Source organism: Ctenopharyngodon idella, chromosome 5 (assembly GCF_019924925.1).
Source record: "Ctenopharyngodon idella isolate HZGC_01 chromosome 5, HZGC01, whole genome shotgun sequence".
NCBI lineage: Eukaryota > Metazoa > Chordata > Actinopteri > Cypriniformes > Xenocyprididae > Ctenopharyngodon > Ctenopharyngodon idella.
The window spans coordinates 5841514-5860897 of record NC_067224.1 but is presented as its reverse complement, the minus strand read 5'-3'; the positions used below and the strand labels follow the sequence as shown (position 1 = coordinate 5860897).

The 19384-nt window shown below is 36.9% G+C and overlaps 1 protein-coding gene across 2 annotated transcripts; it reads left to right on the top strand.

Moving 5' to 3' along the window:
• The first annotated feature begins 9 nt into the window (after positions 1–9).
• sympk (symplekin) lies at positions 10–19349 on the top strand. 2 transcript variants are annotated; one of them, XM_051894108.1, is made up of 27 exons: positions 10–164; positions 2539–2647; positions 2757–2822; positions 2910–2963; positions 3061–3134; positions 3221–3347; positions 3430–3679; positions 5314–5484; positions 5574–5813; positions 5923–6074; positions 7117–7267; positions 7407–7632; positions 8924–9074; positions 9157–9392; positions 10794–10875; positions 10985–11098; positions 11176–11323; positions 11872–12032; positions 13215–13323; positions 13414–13514; positions 13948–14038; positions 14221–14322; positions 15646–15833; positions 15971–16147; positions 17104–17217; positions 18645–18842; positions 18925–19349. In XM_051894108.1, the coding sequence occupies exons 2-27, from the start codon at positions 2546–2548 to the stop codon at positions 19045–19047; spliced, it is 3708 nt and encodes a 1235-aa protein (XP_051750068.1). In that variant the 5' UTR covers positions 10–164; positions 2539–2545; the 3' UTR covers positions 19048–19349. The 2 variants fall into 2 exon arrangements, with proteins under 2 accessions (XP_051750068.1, XP_051750067.1); XM_051894107.1 differs by having other exon boundaries at positions 18922–19349.
• The last annotated feature ends 35 nt before the right edge of the window (positions 19350–19384 follow it).

The window sequence follows — 19384 nt, the reverse complement described above, 5'->3', positions numbered from 1 at the left end:
GTGAGCCTCACGTTCAACACCGGAAGTAGATTATTCTCCTCTGAGCATGGCGCAAATTAATACTTTTCAATAATAATTGCAAGGACTGATGATTTTGCAACTAAGTGAATTTTATGAATATGTAATTCCAACGTGAGAAGTTATCAAAAGAAGTTCTGAGTAAGGTAAAATACGTTTTGTGCTTTTTAACTATTTTCATGCCTGAAATATTGCTTAGCGTCAGTGCTAACCGACAGGTTTTAACTATGAATTTTAATTCCCCACATTTTATAGAATTTAAAAGGATTTCTCTTGAGTAAGTTTTACTTCTCTGTGATACTCGTTTACTAAAGATGCTATTTTATGACAGCCAGGAAGCCTGTTTTATAAGATTGAGTTATCTAGCTACTATTAGCCCAGTTCTCTATGAGAAATCAACGAGCTATTTTCATTCAGTTTCATTTTTCAGTATGTACTAGTTCTAACATTATTTCAGCACTTTTATCTGCATAAAAGGGCAATGTTTCCCCTGCTATTTGTCTCGCTTAGCTGTATTTCCTCAGGTAAATGTTTGAAACTCCAAACTAGTCCCACATTCATTTAAAACCTAATATTGTTTTCATTCGGTTTGAACTTGTTTCAATTTCACACAAGCTCAAGTTTCAAAACATAAGCCCACTCTGACATGTAATGACAAAATTTGAATTTACTTTTAATGTAGTCATTTTAACCACCAAGTTATGCAAGAAAAACGTCTCAATTTGCCTTTAGAGATGCTGAATAAAGTACTGTAAATGTACTTTAAGTATCTAATGTAACATTCATTAGCTCAATAAATCTGCGTAGAATCCGTAATGCTCTAATATCACTGAAGACATAACATTGCTATTATGTTTTCTGACAGTTTGTAAATTGAGTGCTAATACTGAAGTCAATAATACTTTGAATTGTGTATGGTGTATGATACTAAGAGTTGTGTGACACTGCAGTAATCCCAGTTGCTGTGTACTTCTGTACTGTAAAAATAAAGAGCATCTTGCAAAATTACTAGGATTCTTACCTAAATAATCCTATGGCTTAATGGACCTTTGTAGATTAGGCTAAACTCATTTGGCAACTTCTGCCATGATAAGTCTTCTGTTTACCACATGATCAACAACAATGATGATCTGAAGTTCTTTAGACACACCTCAGATGTCTGCCTCTTTGACAATCCATGCTCACCTCTCTCTGACGGGTTTCTTTTTTTGTCTTGTGTTTGTTGGGTTTGTACTCAATGTATTAAGTCAAGACACCACAGGTGAATAGGGTAAACAGGTTTTACAGAGGGGATAAAGAGTGGGTAGAGTTTTTACAGAGGGGATTTTTTGAAATCTCTTTTTATCACTTTATAAATCTGAAGATATTATCAACAGTCAGAAAAAAATTATTTCGGAATAATCAGGTGAATGATATATGAACAAACCCCTCTATAAAAACCTTCAGAATAAAGCTGTTAGTTTGGTGCTGCTGAAGTAGAGATTTCTGGATCAGTGCATGAGAAAAAAACCCCTAATTTTTACAAATCTGGCTTTAAAGATATGTATTGTAATTTCAATATACAGGCACAAACAGGTAAATTTAATAGAATATTTTGGTTTTAGTTTAGCTTTCCACTAGTTTGAAATGTTATGGAAGCAAAATAGCCCAAAATCTCAAAATTGAGCAGTGCCAGAGAAAAAATGGTTTGCCTGTAGTATCTTGCCTTAAGAGAGTTTTGATAAAATGATGGTCAGATCATGATGTATTTAATTTACTAAGAACAAAATAAAATGAAAAGCACATTACATTGTGAAAAGGGATTACTTTAAATTTCTAGATGAAGCACTGCTCATATACATATACAATGTTCTGTATATAATATGGAAAAACCAACATTGTTAAAGGTTTTTAGTGAAAAATGTATAATGTAGTATGAAAATTGATCTAAATGAAGAATGTAGTGTGAGTTAAATTTGTCTTCCAGCCTTCAGTTAAGTTGCAGTTCACCATGACTTTACATAAGATCAAATAATATAAAATTAAACAATTTACAATATGGAAATTGTGCTCACCTTTTTCTTCATCTTAATTTAGAAATTAAAGTCGGTATGAAACGGAAGTTGTGATAGTCTTTTCTCTATTGAAACGTTTATCTGAGTAAAACGTCTTTCCGAACAAGCACAAATGTGGGGCAGGACTTAATTTTGTCCATGGGGAATTGATTGGTTCATTGGATGGTTGCGGTTTGCTATTGGTCGATCTTATATATGTGACAGGTTGTCCCGCCCTCGAGCCAGTAAATGCATCATCAGAGAAGAGAAGAGTAGAGGTGGCACTGCAAAAGGGGAGGGAGAGTTATATTGATTAAAGATTATGAGGGCACATGAATTAAAAAAAAAAAAAAAAAATGATGTGCACAAATAATTCATTTATAATAAATACTGTAATATTCTATAAAAACAACAATTGTCCATTTTTCATGGTGACTTTAACCATTTGTAAACCTTCTATGAAGACTTGTGATGCTCTTTTCTTTAGATTTTTCATGATGGCGTCAGGCATGGGAGAACAAGCACATGGTACCGTGGCCTCTCAGTTATACAGCAATGAAGAAGCCGCAGCCTCAGAAATGACCACCAGCGAGAAGGTAACACACCGGCCATCGTCACTTATTACGAATAACAGCACTAGATATTGCTGTTTTTGTTGTTGTTTTGCAAATGTGACATTTGGCATGGATTGTTTTTCTCCATCAGGTGGTGGAACTGCTAAACCAGGCGGCCCTCATCTCCACAGAGGAAAAGCTTATTGTCCTCAAACAGGTTTTAAAATCCTTTCCATATTGTCGTAAATATAAAAATCAGTTGTTTAGTTTTCATGTTTATGTAGTTATGTCCTTTTACTATTAGGTGCAGGAGCTGATCATCAACAAGGACCCTTCATTGCTTGATAATTTTCTGGATGTAAGTTCTATAATCCATACCATCTTCACCAGCTTGAGTAAATATTGCCAACACAGAAATTAAATTCATGTTTTCATTTTTTATCCATCCTCAACAGGAAATCATCGCATTTCAGACCGATAAGTCAATTGAGGTGCGGAAGTTTGTCATTGGATTCATTGAGGAGGCATGGTGAGTGTTGGCTGGTGCACTTATAAGCATCCAGTATGTAATACTTTGATCAATACTTCATGACCAGTCAATTTTTGTTTATTCAGCAAAAGAGACAATGAGCTTCTGCTGAGGCTGATTGCCAACCTGAACATGCTGATGAGAGATGAGAGTGTGAATGTGGTGAAAAAGGCCATTCTGACGCTCACGCAGCTATATAAAGTGGCTTTACAGGTATCAGTCATTACAAAACATTCATTGTATAGCTGGGCTGATATTTTTGGGTGTCTGACATGGTCTTTATTTGTTCTGTTAGTGGCTGGTGCGCACTAAGAGTGTCTCGGAGATGCAGGAGGCATGCTGGGATATGGTGACCCAGATGAAAGAGGATGTTCTGGCATTGCTGGATTCCGATAACGACGGTGTCCGCACTCACGCCATCAAATTCACAGAGTCCCTCATCATCACTCTTTCCCCACGGACACCTGACTCCGACACGCCCAAGAAGCAGGAGGGAGACATCAGCCTGGACAAAATCCCCAAAGACCACGCATATATTCGATATGGTAAGAGCAGAATCACATTTTCAAACTCTGTATGAAAATTTTGTATTATTTTTTTGTTAATGTCATATAGGGCTGCACAATTAATCGAAATAATACAGAAATCATGATATTGCTTTCAATATGATTATCAATTTAATTAACTAAATATATGAGCTACATGTTTCAGAGTGAAGTGTGCAACTCACGATCCTGTGTTTGCAGTGTCTCAGAGCGCCTCGGTTCACAGTAAATACTGCTTTCCATCTGCTCTGAGTTTGGTTTGTTTATAGCGTACATTTGGGAGCGCAACATGCACCAACCATTTTCCTAAACTTGTAATGAGACACACTTATAAACTGGCTGTTGCCAACAAAAGAGAAGTTTTAAGTTCTCTCTACAGTTTTACACCAAAATAAATGCTTGATGATGATTTAACATTTGAAAATGAAGAAATTAGGACAGCCATAAATAGTAGATTTGTAATTTTACAGTTATACTATAAAATAAAATTATTATTATTATGTTTTAACCCTCTACAGTGATCTAAATAATGTCTGTCATTAGCCATTGGCTAATAATTTGTTAGATTTTACTCACCAGTGTTTGAGTTAGAAGCTAAGTATGTTTAGTAAGGGATAATGTACATCCAGCTGGTTTATTCTGAGATAACAATGTACATTATCCCACTTATTACACGTTTTTTCCTTTGCGTTTTTGCATACAGACGACAACGTTGTCAAATCTATCCCCATTCACACAGATCTGACTAAAACGACTAAAAATGCTGCATTTTTCATGCCAGGCCAGTAGTTGGCGATGTCACTTTGTAAAGAAACACTACGCGCCTATAGACTAATTATGTAATACGCATGCGCATGACGTCACCGTTTTCACAAAATCTCATTTTTTGTAGTTTACACGGAGATGAGAACGTTATTGTTTTCAAAATCTTGCACTTTAAAACCCTTTTTCAAAAATTTGCGTTTTCAGGCCCTCAAAATGCCTTTGTTGTGTAAATGAATGGCAAAAACGCATATTGTGTAAATGGCAACTCATATATATTTTATATTATTTATTAATAAAAAAAAAAAAAAAAATATATATATATATATATATATATATATATATATATATATATATAATATTACATTATAAATATGATAAAATAAAAATTTATAATTTATTTTTTATTTTGTAATAATACTAATCATAATAAAAATAATGAGGATAATTACTCTTATTATTAGTATTATTATTATTATTAGTATTAGTATATTGATATATAATCACAAAAAAATTGGCCAAATAGTTCAGCTTGGACCAAATCCCCAAAGACTACAAAGATTATAGTATATTATTATTTATTAATAATAATCATAATTAAAATAATAATAATTACTATTGTTATTTTTATTATTTAATGGTCATAAAGTCATATGTAATAACAAAAATTTTGCAGCCCTACAAACAAGCGCAGCAAACCTGTAGCTTTTGTTTCTGAATCGCATTCTGAATTTTTATCAGATTTTTTCCTCCCAAATTGTGCTGCCTTAAGGTCAAAACTCTTAAGTTTTACAAAAATATTTTCATTCTCTCCTTTGGCTTCCTTTTTCTTCTCTCCTCATCTTCCTCACTTCCTCCTGTCCTGCTCTAAGACACCTTATGTGAGGAGGGTAAGTCGGCTCTGGAGCAGTTGTTAAAGTTCATGGTGCACCCTGCCATCTCCAGCATTAATCTCACCACTGCACTGGGATCACTGGCGACGCTGGCCAGACAGCGGCCCATGTTCATGTCTGAGGTGGTGCAGGCCTATGAGACGCTACATGGTGAGTTCTGTTTACTGACATTATCCAGAGCATTGAACACAAATCTAATCATTTCTTTTGTTCTTAATCTCTTTTGCTGTGTTCCCCAGCTAACCTGCCCCCGACTCTGGCTAAGTCTCAAGTGAGCAGTGTGCGCAAGAACCTGAAGCTGCACCTGGTCGCGGTGCTGAAGCACCCCAGCAGCGTGGACTTCCAGGGCCAGATTTCCACTCTATTGCTGGACCTTGGCATGTCTCAGAGCGAGATCACCCGCTGCACGCCAGCCACCGTACAACCCCGAAAGAGACTCCACCATGAGCCCTATGTTGAGGGCAAGAGGATCAAGATGGGTGAGTGGCTGTTTTAATGAGCTGCATGGCTCGTTGTTTGTTGTGGATCAAACAGTTGTTGGCATTGATTTTGAAAAGAAGGGGAATAATGCCTTGTTTGTGCTTGCAGAGGGCGCTCTAGTGGAGGATGATGAGGATAAGGAGGAACCAGCTCCTGTCGTCACTCCAAAACCATCCTCCTCTGTTGGCACCCAGTCAGCCATCGATCTCACTGCTGAGTTCCTGTTGCCTCTGCTGTCCCCAGAGAATGTGGCCAACCTGGTGCGTACTGTGGCTAAACTGCTCAGTCCATAACATGTCTGGTCTGAACTACATTTGACAGTGGCGTTCCTCTTGAATTTTGTGTGTGGGAGGTTTGGTTTGGTTTAGGAACTGAAAGTGTGTTTCTTTAAATGCTGAAATAATAGCAATAAATGTATAAATTAATGTATTAGTGCTGTCAATCGATTAAAAAATGTAACCAATTAATCGCACCTTTTTCTGTAATTAATTGCGATTAATCGCAGTTAAAAACATTGTTTTTAATATTTTTATATTGTAATAATTTCACAGTTACTCTCCAAATGGATGTAAAAACAACTTATAGACCATACTTTTTAAATATTTGGCTAATGGCATTTTTTTTATGAATGAATATTAAATATTAATTATAGACAATCAACATTACAGTATAACTGAAAGCTTTCAATTTCAACATGTATTAGGCTTAAAAAATAAATTTTAATTTAAGTGAACTTAAAACAATCTTGACATAAACCCATTATAATAAATGTCATATTTACCTGTGGCCTTCCTACATGTCTAACAGGTAGGAAATATACAGAAATTTAATGAAGTTATCAAACACTTTACAGTCTTCACTGCATAAATTATAACTTAAATATAGATTAATCCTTATTAAAGCTACAATTTTCTCTGTTATCTTTAAGAGCTGCTGCTGCCGAACATGATGTGTATCTGACGCGCATCTCATTTTCTCACAACTCTTTAAGTTCATCTAAGACGTTATTTAACTCATTTGAGACCGCTCTTATGAGTATACTCGACAAAACAGGCATTTTGTCGTAATTCTGTGTGTTATTGTTTGTTCAAGCACGAAAGAGAACTCGATACTGGCGCGCGTCTGTGCACACGAGTCGTATGTGTGTCACACAGACACGACATTCACAGACAGTGTGTTCTCAAAATAGAAAATTAATTTGTCAAAAAGTCTGGGAACTCTGTGTTGAGTACACAGTCTTGCTTATTACTGTAACTTACATGTGTGTTCACTTTATTCATTTTCTGCTTTCTTTTAATGCAGGTGCTCATCAGTATGGTTTACCTGCCTGAAGTGATGCCAGCCTCTTTCCAGGCCACCTACACGCCTGTAGAATCAGCCGGCACTGATGCTCAGATCAAACATCTAGCCAGGCTGATGGCCACACAGATGACTGGGGCTGGACTGGGACCAGGTAAGGTGATGGATATTTTGAAGGAAGGAGAGATAAACTCCTTTAGTTCCTGTCAGCACAGCTGTAAAGACGGTGAGGGGTTTGTGCATATTGTAGCATTGCATGTTAAACATCGTCTCCTCTGTCTCCTCCTGCACAGGGCTGGAGCTGTGTAAGGCTCGAGATGAAGAGGTGAAGGAGGAAGAGGGAGGATCGGCTGAGTCCAGCTCCAAAGACCCTCTCATCATCCGCAAGCTGTCTGCAGTGTCCCTCGGTCAAGCCATCTCAGTGGTGGGGGCGGTGGCGGCTTACAAAAGCCCTATCGCTGAAGAGGCACCTCAGATCAAGAAACTTCCAGAGCCCATACTGCCCACCACACAGGCCAAGTAAGAGTGTCCCCATAGCACTACATTTACACAAACACAGGTATAAATACGGAAATAAATTAGGGCTGTCAAGCGATTCATATGTTTAATCTAATTAATTACACAATGTGGTGATTAATTAATCGAATTAATCACAAATTAATCGCACATCAAATTTGGCTGAGGAATTATCCCAAAAGATAATTTAAAGTCATTATTGTGTAAAATGACAAAAGCATCAAATGGACATTACAAAAAGTAGCTTTAGAAAAAAAAAAATATTTTATTAGATTCAACATATTACACATAAACTTTTAGGCTGTAGTGGCCATGAGGGTGAGCAAATGATGACAGAATTTTTTTTTGGGTGAACTAACTTTTTTTTTTTTTTTTTAATTGATATGGAAAAATGAAATAATTTTTAAATGAAGTGATACTCTAAATAAGAAACTAAAACTGCCAGTAGGTGGAAGTAAATGTCTAAATGCGTCAGTCATTGAGTCATTCATTCATTAGATTCATTCAAACAGCTGATTCATTCAGGAATTAAGTAAATGGCTCTCTTTATGAATGGGCTGTTGAATCATTGGTTCACCTCATTGATTCGCTCAAAATGTGGATTCATTCAGAAACAAACAGTTTTGCTCTTACTTTATAGTTAATATTTTCGTTGGCCAAATTCATATCTTGAATTTTATGGACACTGCATTCTTAGGCTACATCACGCAGTGAGTTGTTGCCCTGCTTCATATTCGTCGTCAATCAACTTTATGAAATGTAAGTTGAACTATGTAGGTTTTCGGCGGGGCGAGTGTGTTAAATGCCTCAAAGTTCTGCATAATTAAGGGCATGGCCACTTGGGTGATGGGTGGATTGCCGCTGCTGTCACTACTAGCCACTTGTCTGCTGTCTGTTAGCAACTCAACCACGTCTTGCCCCTTGTGTATGCCTTTGGGCAGGAATTATTTAAATGCGGGATATTGTGACGTGTCCGTTCCTGGAAGAAAACTCAAGACTACAATCAAGGTGTTTTGAGGAGTTCAGAAACGGTGCTTACTGAAATAGAGAATAACTTCCTTTGAAATTACTTTGTAACTTTGCAGCCCTTTTTAATGCTCAAACAGCAACATTACACACTAAAGAAAGTTTAAAATGTAAAAAAAAAAATAGCATAATAGGTCCTCTTTAAATGCCATCTAGTTAGGGGGCTCACTACGTTTTGGAACGGAAACATTGCATTTGTGTGTTAACTGTAGATTTGAGACACTAGTTTTTTCTCTCTTTGTTTTAATCCTCATTAACCCTCATTCAGAGCTCTTGGCGCCAGTGGCAGAAAAAAAGTATTCAAATTGGCCGACGTGGTTCAGCCGTTTTCAGAGGCTCAGATCGAGAAACTTACCAACATGGCCATCAAGCGGATCCTCCAATCAGAAAAGACCATTGCACAGAGTGGGATGTCCCATGTGAGTCTGCTTTTGGTGACTTTTCTATGCATACTACCTCAGCCACTATATCTGTTCATCTCTGTGTTTTATCTTCTCCCAGGTCCGTGTGAAGCTGCTTGCACGCTTGGTGACCCAGTTTGAGGGAGGGAAGAAAAATGACTTGTTGCAGTTTATCTTGGAGGACATGCGGAGCAGAAGTGAGCTGGCCTTTTCCCTGCTGTACCACGAGTACAATGAATACCTGAGTCAGCAGCCCTCCGGCTCTCTGGACAGCTATGAGCAATGCCTGTTCACACTTCTGTCTGGCCTGCAGGAGAAACCTGAGCAGAGGGATGGGTGAGAATCAACTCGTAATGTCACAAATGATTAATTAACATGATACAGTCAGTGAATGAAAATAGTTCATCAGAATGTTCAGTGTGCAGTTTTTTTTATTTTGCTTGCCAATATAATGTTGTTATACATTAAGGATTCTCAAACTTTTGTCAGACCTGAAATATTCACATGATGTAACCCCTCACATTTTAAGTTAATTTTTCAATCATTTAAAAACACATTCACATGTTCACTGCTCTCTGACATTGGTTAATGGTCACATGACATGCAGGTAAACATAAAATTATTTGTTTTTATTTTAAAGTTATTAGTTCATTTTCATGAATTATTTCAATTAGTTCAATTAATAATTAATTTTATATTTATATCAGTTAATTATTAGCGTTTCATTAACTCATTAGCCCCAGTTTGTTAGACCCTGATATGATTGGAGTCGAAATAATGTTTTGGGGAGAAAATTACTTGGTCCATTTATTTTTAAATGGGTAACATTTAAAGGGAGAGTTCACCCAAAGATGAAAATTTGATGTTTATCTGCTTACCCCCAGGGCATCCAAGATGTAGGTGACTTTGTTTCTTCAGTAGAACACAAATTTTTGTAAGATTTTTCATAAGATTTTTAACTCCAACCGTTGCGGTCTGTCAGTCATATAATGCATTGAAACGGTAACACCATCTATGAGAATAAAAAAAACAGGGGCATTTAAACTTCCCAAATATTTTTCATTAGCTGCATTTACATGAACCCTAATAATCCATTTGTATTTGGACTAGTAGCACAGTCAGAATAAAAGTCACATGTAACCACATCAATTGGAATGAATTGCCTAAATCTGATTTAATTTCAAATTGGAAATTTAATTCGGATTGTAAGGGGTGGTTTAAAATGTTCTAATCGGTTGGATAGGACATGTAAACACTTGATTGCATTGAAAACTGAAACTGGAACATTATGCTCTTTTGCAACGATGTAGAAATGGCATAATGACATACAGTATGACGCATGGAACAAGCTATTGTTGTTGAGTAGTGTAATAAATGGCTGTCGTGTCATTCTAAAATTATCATTGCACTTATTGTCTGGGACAATGTCATCCCAGCAGTCCTTGTTTGGACTCTCATCCACAGATGCCTTGTTTTGGGTGCAGGAGGGGACGTTTTTGCTGGTTGATAAATATAAGCAGCACGACACAAAGCTTCATGTGCTCGTCGTCTCCTAATCCTGACCCAAAATAGATAAATATTAACTCTGCTTAAGCTATTGTCAGCTACCCAAATTCAATGCGTGTTTTTATGTGAACTAAAAAAAAAGAAACTTTGCAAGACTGTCTTTAACTGCTGACATGTATATTCTGGCATGTTTAAAATATATTCACTATTCCTGAATTTCATTTATCTCAGGCTTTTCACCAAGCTTGTGTTGGAGGCTCCGGTCATTACAGACTCGGCACTGGAGGTGATTCAACGCTACTGTGAGGACGAGGTCAGCCACTCTTCTACACTAACCACCTTAAGTTTCTGATGCCATCATTTAAAAAGTTCTCAAGGAGCAGCATATATAAAATCATCTTGTTTCCTCACCTGTCTTTCAGTCACGTGTTTACCTGGGCATGTCGACGTTAAAGGAGCTCATCCTCAAACGCCCCTCCAGACAGTACCAGTACCTCAATGTCCTTCTGAACCTCAGCTCTCATGAAAAAGAAAAGGTTAACCTCCAATCATCTGTCTTTCATTGTTGCATTAATTAGTTTCATAGTATAATAACAATCCCAATGATGTTCAGGTGCGGTCCACTGCTCTCAGCTTCATCAAGCGCATGTATGAGAAGGAACATCTGAAGGACTGTATTGAGAAATACGCTCTCACCTACATGCAGTTTCTGGTCCACCCAAACCCACCTTCTCTTCTGTTTGGAGCAGGAGAGGATACAGGTTCAAAGACTTTTCCTAGTCTTCAGATTTATCCCAGTTTATGATATAATTGTGCTTTGGTCTATGTGCTCATACTTGTGTATTAAAGGGTATTGTTCCAAACCCATACGACTTTTGTTCATCTTCGAAACACAAATGAAGATCTTTTTAATGAAATCTTAGAGATTTCTGTCCCTCCATTGAAATTTAATTTACCCAGAACTCTGACACTTCAAAACGTTCAAATCCATATGAATCGAGCAGTTTAATCCAGGTCTTCTGAAGAGACACAATCAATTTATATGATGAATAATTTAATTTAAATATAAGAAAATCTCTGATTTCATTAAAAATATCTTGATTTGTGTTTTGAAGATGAACAAAAGTCTTATGGGTTTGGAACGACATGAGGGTAAATGATGAGTAAATGACAGAATTTTTATTTTTGGGTGAACTAATTTAGATAATTTAGAAAGAAATTTTATTATTACTTTAATAGAATAGTGTAAAATGAACTCAATGGTGAACTGTGCTCTAAAATAATGAGCTCAATCCTGCTGTGTCCTCAGAGGTAGCATCTCCCTGGACAGAGGAGACTGTGCGGCAGTGCCTTTACCTCTATCTCTCTCTCCTGCCCCTCAACCATCGTCTGGTGCATGAGCTGGCTTCTGTCTACACCGAGGCCATCGCCGACATCAAACGCAGTGTTCTCAGGGTCATCGAACAACCTGTAAGACCACCTCACCTTCTAGAGGCCCCGAAATACTCACTGCAAAGTTTATTTTCATTCTTCGCTTAGGGGTAAAAAATGTTTTGAAATACATGACCATCAGCATACTGTTAGCGAACTTCCTGACAGCGCCCACTATAGTTGTTTGTGCTTTGCATAAACAATCTGCAAAGTTACAAAGCAGAAAGTCCAGCCAAAGGGAGTTAATCTCACCAAAAGAAAAACACCTAGTTTGTAGTCCTTCCATTTTTTCGTAATGTAGCTTAACTAATGATTTTTAATTTAATAGTTAAAGTGCCCCTATTATGCTATTTTAAAGGTTCCTAATTTTGTTTTGGAGGTCTCCTACAATAGGTTTACATGCATCCAAGGTCAAAAAACACTTTAATTTTCTCATAATATACATTGCAGCATCACTTCTTTTCTCAGAGTGTCTGAAATAGTTTCATAAAGGATTCAGTCTCTAAACCCCTCCTTCCCAAGAGCTTCCTCTGCTCTGATTGGTCAGATGGCCCAGTCTGTTGCGATTGGTCTACAGCTTACAGCGTGTGTAAGAAACAAAACGCCTATTATCATATCTGAAATTTAGCTCTCCCTCAGCAATTGTATACACAGTAAAATAAACAGTAATTATTTTACCTTGTAAATTCGAGCCAGAGTCCTGATTCTTTGGAAGTGCATGCAAAGTGGATTTGCTTTCGCAGTGCAGAAAACAGTCTTCTCGACATGTCGAAAACACAAACCAAACTCTTCCAGACCTCAGCTACAGCTACAGTGTTTGAGGGTCAAAGTAGACGTGAAGACCACAATGAAAACCACAGGCTGGCATTATGCAATTTTGTTACAAACCTACGCACGAAGGAAGTGAGACTGGAATTACTGACGACTCATTTCAGCAGTTCAGAATCAAATCTTTCTTTTAGGAAATCATAATTTTATTTGTCATGCACTTTGATCTTTAAAACTTTACAGACCTTTTACATTCACAAACAGCTATATTACACACTACATCAAAGCTAATATCCAAAAAAGCATAATAGGGGAAATTTAACAATAACAGCATTTGTACACTAGCATATAACTGGCTTCACAGCTAACAGATAATTGTATTTATTCTTCATTTAAAACGGTTCAATTATGAACATTTTAATGGTTTTGTTTCATCAATGTTTTTTTCTATAGATAAGAGGAATGGGAATGAGCTCTCCTGACCTGCTGCTCCTAGTGGAGAACTGTCCCAAAGGAGCAGAGACGCTGGTCACTCGCTGTCTACACATACTCACTGATAAAGGTGTGTGTGTGTGAAAGAGAAGAAAGAGTGTGTCTGCATATGCATCTCTGAAGTAAATGTAAACCTTTGTGGATTGTATCGTTTCCACAGTGCCTCCATCTCCTGAGTTGGTGGAGAGGGTGAGGGATCTTTATCATAAGCGAGTGCCAGATGTTCGTTTCCTCATCCCTGTTATCAACGGCCTGGAGAAGGTTTGTCTTATCTCATCTGTCCTTCTTAGGTGCTTTTGTATTGACAATTCATTGTGACAATAAGTAATACATTTACTAATTAAAACATTTTGTATCAATGTTTTATGTGAGGATTGATCCTTTTGATCGTTATTATTCGTACTTGCACCTGCATGCTGTAATCACTGAGATGAGCAGGTTACTGACAGGATCAAAAACAGGCAGCCAGACAGAGCTTGAAATGTACGAGCATCCCTAGATTAGCATAGCTACTTCAGGAAGTGAAAAATTAATTGCTGTGTTAGTTGCATTTCTTTTAATTACTTTTAACACGTCAATCTCAGAAATGAACACATTGACACATTGCACTTTAAAAGGCGGTTAAAATGGTTTTAAGGTTAAAAGTGCTCTGTGGACACTGCATCTATAATGGTATCTTGATTGTGTCGAACAGAACGAGGTGATCCAGGCTCTACCCAAACTCATCAAACTCAACCCCATCGTGGTGAAGGAGGTGTTCAACAGACTGCTGGGCACTCAACACAGTAATACATGCTAATTCTTATGTGCATGTGTGGTGATATTGATAAAAACAAATTAGGTGGTTTTCATTGTTTTATATGTATTACAGGTTTCACTGAAGGTCTTTTCAGAATGATGTCATTTCAGTGTCATGTTTTGCTGTAGATCAGTAGAAGTCTAGTGAACTTGTGTGTCTGTTCTGTAGGTGAGGGCAGTTCCTCCATGTCTCCACTCACTCCTGGAGAGCTCCTCATCGCCTTACACAACATTGACTCCTCCAAGTGTGACATGAAGTCAATCATCAAAGGTATCCTGCTGCACACAAGTCCCTGTCCAGCCATCATTTTTTTTTAATTAAAATATAGTTAAATGCTTCTGTTTATCACTGATGTTCTGTTCATCACTTTTTATATATATATATATATATATATATATATATACATAGATACATACAAATAAGCTCAAAAGGGAAATATTAATAGTTAATCATAATGTGTTATAATTAATTATGAATATTTGGATCAGTTATCAGATTAACTTGATGTAGTTGAACTAATATTACAGTCAATAATCAGTTCATCCAGCGAACACTTAATTTTGATTATTTATTAATTCTAAGAAATGTTAATTTCCAGGGTAAGGGAAATAACTTTCTTACTGTACAGTACTACTAAGAGCATGTAGCAAGATCAGGCATCGTTAAATTGACTTTGCTGCAAGCAGAGAATCAGAACCTAATACTCATATGTATTGTGCACAAGTGTTAACTAAATCACAAAGACAACTAATCTAAACAAACACATACACACACAAAGTTACAGAATGAAACAGAAACAGGGAATGAGTCAATACAAAAGAGTCATTTGACCGCATGAAAAGAACCATCAGCTTCTTATTTCAAAACACCTTGTTAAACGTACGATACTTGCATTTGCCTTTGCCGTTGAAGCAGTCTGTAAAGTTTCTGAAGAAGGTTTTGTGAGTCGATGGTGTTGAAGTTGCAATCGATTTCTTGTGCGATGAATGAAGAAATGTTGACAATCTTTCGCGGTTAGTTTGAGTCTGCTATGGTCGGGGAAGTTGCACATGGCTTCATGTTTTGGGGACTGCCGGCCTGACCTTGCAGTCGGACTGGGTTTCCGGTCCCACACAGCACTCAGGAGAAGAAGGAAGAGAGAGTGGGATCTGTGCGGGGGCTAGTCTGTAAGTCAGTAAGCCAATGGTAACTCAAGATTTCAGAGGGAAAGTTTACGGCTCTTTATCCTCGAACATGGTCATTTGCATATCCCCATATTTAAAAAATTGAAAATATTTTCTTCATATTTTGATGGTTTAATTGAACTTGTAGGGTCATTACAAAGAAATATCCCCTCCGGACATCACTTTTGGCCACTAATAAATATATATATATATATATATATATATATATAAAATATGCATGTGTAGCCTCTAGTTTAATTAGTTGAATTTAGTGTAGTTTAAATGAAATTTAATATATTAATAATACAAATTTGAAAAGATGCCTATTAAATAGCTCCAATGTGGTGAGAAATCTTTCTTTCCCCCTTTTGCTTTTCTTCTCACCCTTTTTGATATTTTTTTTCACTTTGGTGTTCTTTTCTCCCTGTAGCCACTAACCTGTGTTTTGGGGAGAAGAATGTGTACACATCAGAGGTGCTGGCCGTGGTGATGCAGCAGTTGATGGAGCAGACCCCTCTCCCCATACTGCTGATGCGTACGGTCATCCAGTCCCTCACTATGTACCCTCGCCTGGCTGGCTTCGTCATGAACATCCTAGCTCGGCTCATCCTCAAACAGGTCAATGGACAGAGAACCCTTCATATTCATGAATGGCACAGTTATTGGCCAATGCCAGTAATCCCATACCCATCTCTCATTTGATAATCTTGTGCTGATAAACCTGTACACTGATTGACTGTTGATTGATTGTACAGGTGTGGAAGTATCCTAAAGTGTGGGAGGGCTTTGTAAAGTGCTGTCAGCGCACCAAACCACAGTCCTATAACGTTCTACTTCAGCTACCTCCACCACAATTGGCCAGTGTGTTTGAGCGCTGCCCGGAGATGAGGGAGCCGCTCCTGCAGCATGTGCACTCCTTCACCCCTCACCAAGTACGTATCACCAAAGTGTCAGGTTTTGTCCCAGATAAGTGTCATCTGGGAAATTAATGGCTACTGAGACTGAAATCATAAATATATACACTGCTGAATAAAAGGATTAATTAATTTATTTAAATCTCACTTACACCAAACATTGGAATGCCACTGCATCATGGTTTCCACGAAAATATTAAGCAACATTGATAATAATAAGAAATATTTCTTGTGCCCCAAAGCAGCATATTAACATGATTTCTGAAGGATCATGTGACACTAAAGACTGGAATAATGATGCTGAAAATTCAACTTTGCATCACAGGAATAAATTACATTTTAAATACATTAAAATAGAATACAGTTATTTTATATTGTAATAATATTTTACATTATTTTTTACTGTATTTTTTATTTAAAAAAAAAATGGTGATTTTTTTTTTTTTTTTTTTTTTTTTAATATGTAAAAAAAAAAAACATATATATGTAACTCAATATTTCAGAGGGAAAGTTTACATCTCTTTATCCTCGAACATGGTCATTTGCATTATCCCCATATTTAAAAACTCTAAAATATTTTCTTCATATATTGATGGTTTAATTGAACTTGTAGGGTCATTACAAAGAAATATCCCCTTGTGTAATATTACAACTAAACCTGAAATAAAACTAAATTATAATAATAAAAATGGCAAAATCACATAAAGTTACTTAAACTAAAATTAAATTAAAGACTTAAAATATAAAAATAAAATTCAAAATATTAGTAAATAACATAGTGTTATTTTAGTATTATTTGTATACCATTTGTTATTTTGAAATATTTTTGAAAACTACTCCAAAACATTGATATGAATAGTACGGCAAGTGAAAAAAGTTTGTGTATTCAGTGTTTTAGATGAGAAAACGTTAGTTAATAAAATGTTACTTCTAAATACCTTTTATTTAAACGTGTTGTTTTATTGTTTCTGTAGCAAGCCCACATTCCAACATCTATAATGACCGTTCTTGAGGCCAACAGGAAGCCGGAGCCAGAACCACAACCTGAACTTCACCATCCAGAAGTAATTGAAGAGAGAGAGCGAGAGGTACGTCGTGATGAAACTGAAGTAGTGAAGATCTTTTCTTCTATATTGTGACGTACATCCGAGTGCAACAGATTATCAAAGAAGAAAAAATGGCTCTATTCATTGATTGTTGATTGGATTTTGAGGTGTTGCACTAGATTGTGGAGGGGTCGGGTTTAAGCAAACTAACGGTGTGTTCACACTTGGTAGGTTTCGATGATTAAAACAAACTCTGGTGCGATTTCTCTGTTAGTTTAAATAAGCGTGAACGCTGCCATCCGAATCCCAGTGTTCCAATCAAACTCTGGTGCAGATTGACTGAAATGTAAAAGCAACACAGACCATAGGCATGGGATGTCACAAGATGCAACCATAAAAAGGACATAATGCTCAAGTATATCTAGTTCTTCTCAACATAGGACTTCCATTGTCCATTACAGTTCAGTACAGTCATCAGAACTGCAGTCGTCTTGCAGCAGATCTTTATTTGTGTGCGACAAGGGAATTCCTGGTGCTGTTATGACTCCTTTACACATTTTAGAAGCTCTTTGTGAGTTCTTAGCTCATAAAAATACCATTACCACATTAAAAGAGCTCATTTAGCCTAGCACACAGCATTGTTTTGGATGTTCGGAGATCCGTCGCAAAATATACGTCATAAAAGCTGCTTTTTGTTTTGTATATTTAGATTCGGTTTTAAAAATTACAGTGTGAACACTAAGTGAACCAGGACTAAATGTTTTCACTGGAAGATTGAGTTATGACATTCTAATGAAATATTAATTCTCTCTATAAGATCTATAACATGCATATACAAAATAGATGGGGTGAATTTTCACTCCACACTGACTTTGTGCGGTCACATTTACTCTTGTTCATTTTCATGGGCGAAATCCAGTTATTTCATTAGGAATCTACACGATCAGCAGATTTGCGTGAAGGTGAAAGATTTCCCCAGCAGATTTTGCAATTCACTACGCTGACCAACAGATAGCTATGGAAGCTTGTTTTTATTTATGAAATAAAAAATAGTTAATTGCGACTTTTTATCTCTCAATTCTGACTTTTTTCTTGCAATTGCGAGTTATAAAGTCATGTTAAAGATGGTATAAAGATGTTTTTTCTCAGAATTAAGTTTATATCTTACAATTCTGGACAAATAAAGTCAATTGTGAGGGGAAAAAAAGTCAGAATTGTGAGATAAAAAGTCGCAATTACTTTTTTTTATTATTTTTTTTATTTAGTGGCAGAAACAAGCTTCCATAGAAAGCTTCTTTGTTTGAAAGTGACGACTTTATATCGCTACACTATTGACAGTAGACAAATTTCGCTAATGTGACCATGTCGTAATTCAAAAAGGTCTTGCTACACAGAATTATGGAGATAGATAATCTTAGGATAATCCACAAATAAACTATTCTCTTTCTTGTCCACTTATGTTTGTTAAGGTGCCAGTACCAAAGCATATATCAATGCCTGCACCAGTACCACAAGCAGAACCTCCAGCCCCGACGCCCGTAGTATTTACTGAACCACCAGCACCACCTCAACAGATCCCAACCAGGAGGGAAGAAGTAGAAGAGCCCATGGAGCAGGAAGAAACGGCCCATTCTACACTGGAGGTCTCATCTGAAGCAGCATTGCAGGTAAAACTTTATAATCCTCATCATTGCGGACCAGTACAAGAGTGAATTGCACTGGCTGACCAATGACTTTCACTTTAAGCAGATGGAGGTGCTTGAGGAGGCATCACAGTCCAGCTCCATCACAGAAAAGACAGAGGAACCAATGGAAGAGTCGACTGCTATACCTGCAGATATAACTCCGGATAGACCTGCGGATAGACCCTGAGGATGTGGCAGCGCAACCTGAAGATGAGTCTGAGGATGTTGTTGCAGAAGCAGAAGAAAGCAGCGTGGACTGATGCCATTTGAAATGAGGCTGAATGAAGGCACTGACTTTGAGATGATGTCTCATTCTTTACTGCTTTGTTTAGTGTATTGTGAATCTGAAAGTTAGAAGTAAATTTAAAGAAAAAAACAATATTTTGGTTCTTTGTTCAAATTAGTTTGAGAATAAATTGATTTTGTATGTCCCTCAATGTTTTCATTTCTAGAATAAAATATGTCCAACAAACAAAAATGAGAAACAAATCATTGGTCTCTGTGCTTTATTGTACTAAAGTATG

Coding starts and splice junctions, on each gene's coding strand:
- sympk (XM_051894107.1), top strand. CDS start 2,546: ATGATGGCGTCAGGCATGGGAGAACAAGCACATGGTACCGTGGCCTCT. Junction 2,964..3,060: donor TGCTTGATAATTTTCTGGAT/GTAAGTTCTATA, acceptor CATCCTCAACAG/GAAATCATCGCATTTCAGAC. Junction 10,876..10,984: donor AACGCTACTGTGAGGACGAG/GTCAGCCACTCT, acceptor CCTGTCTTTCAG/TCACGTGTTTACCTGGGCAT.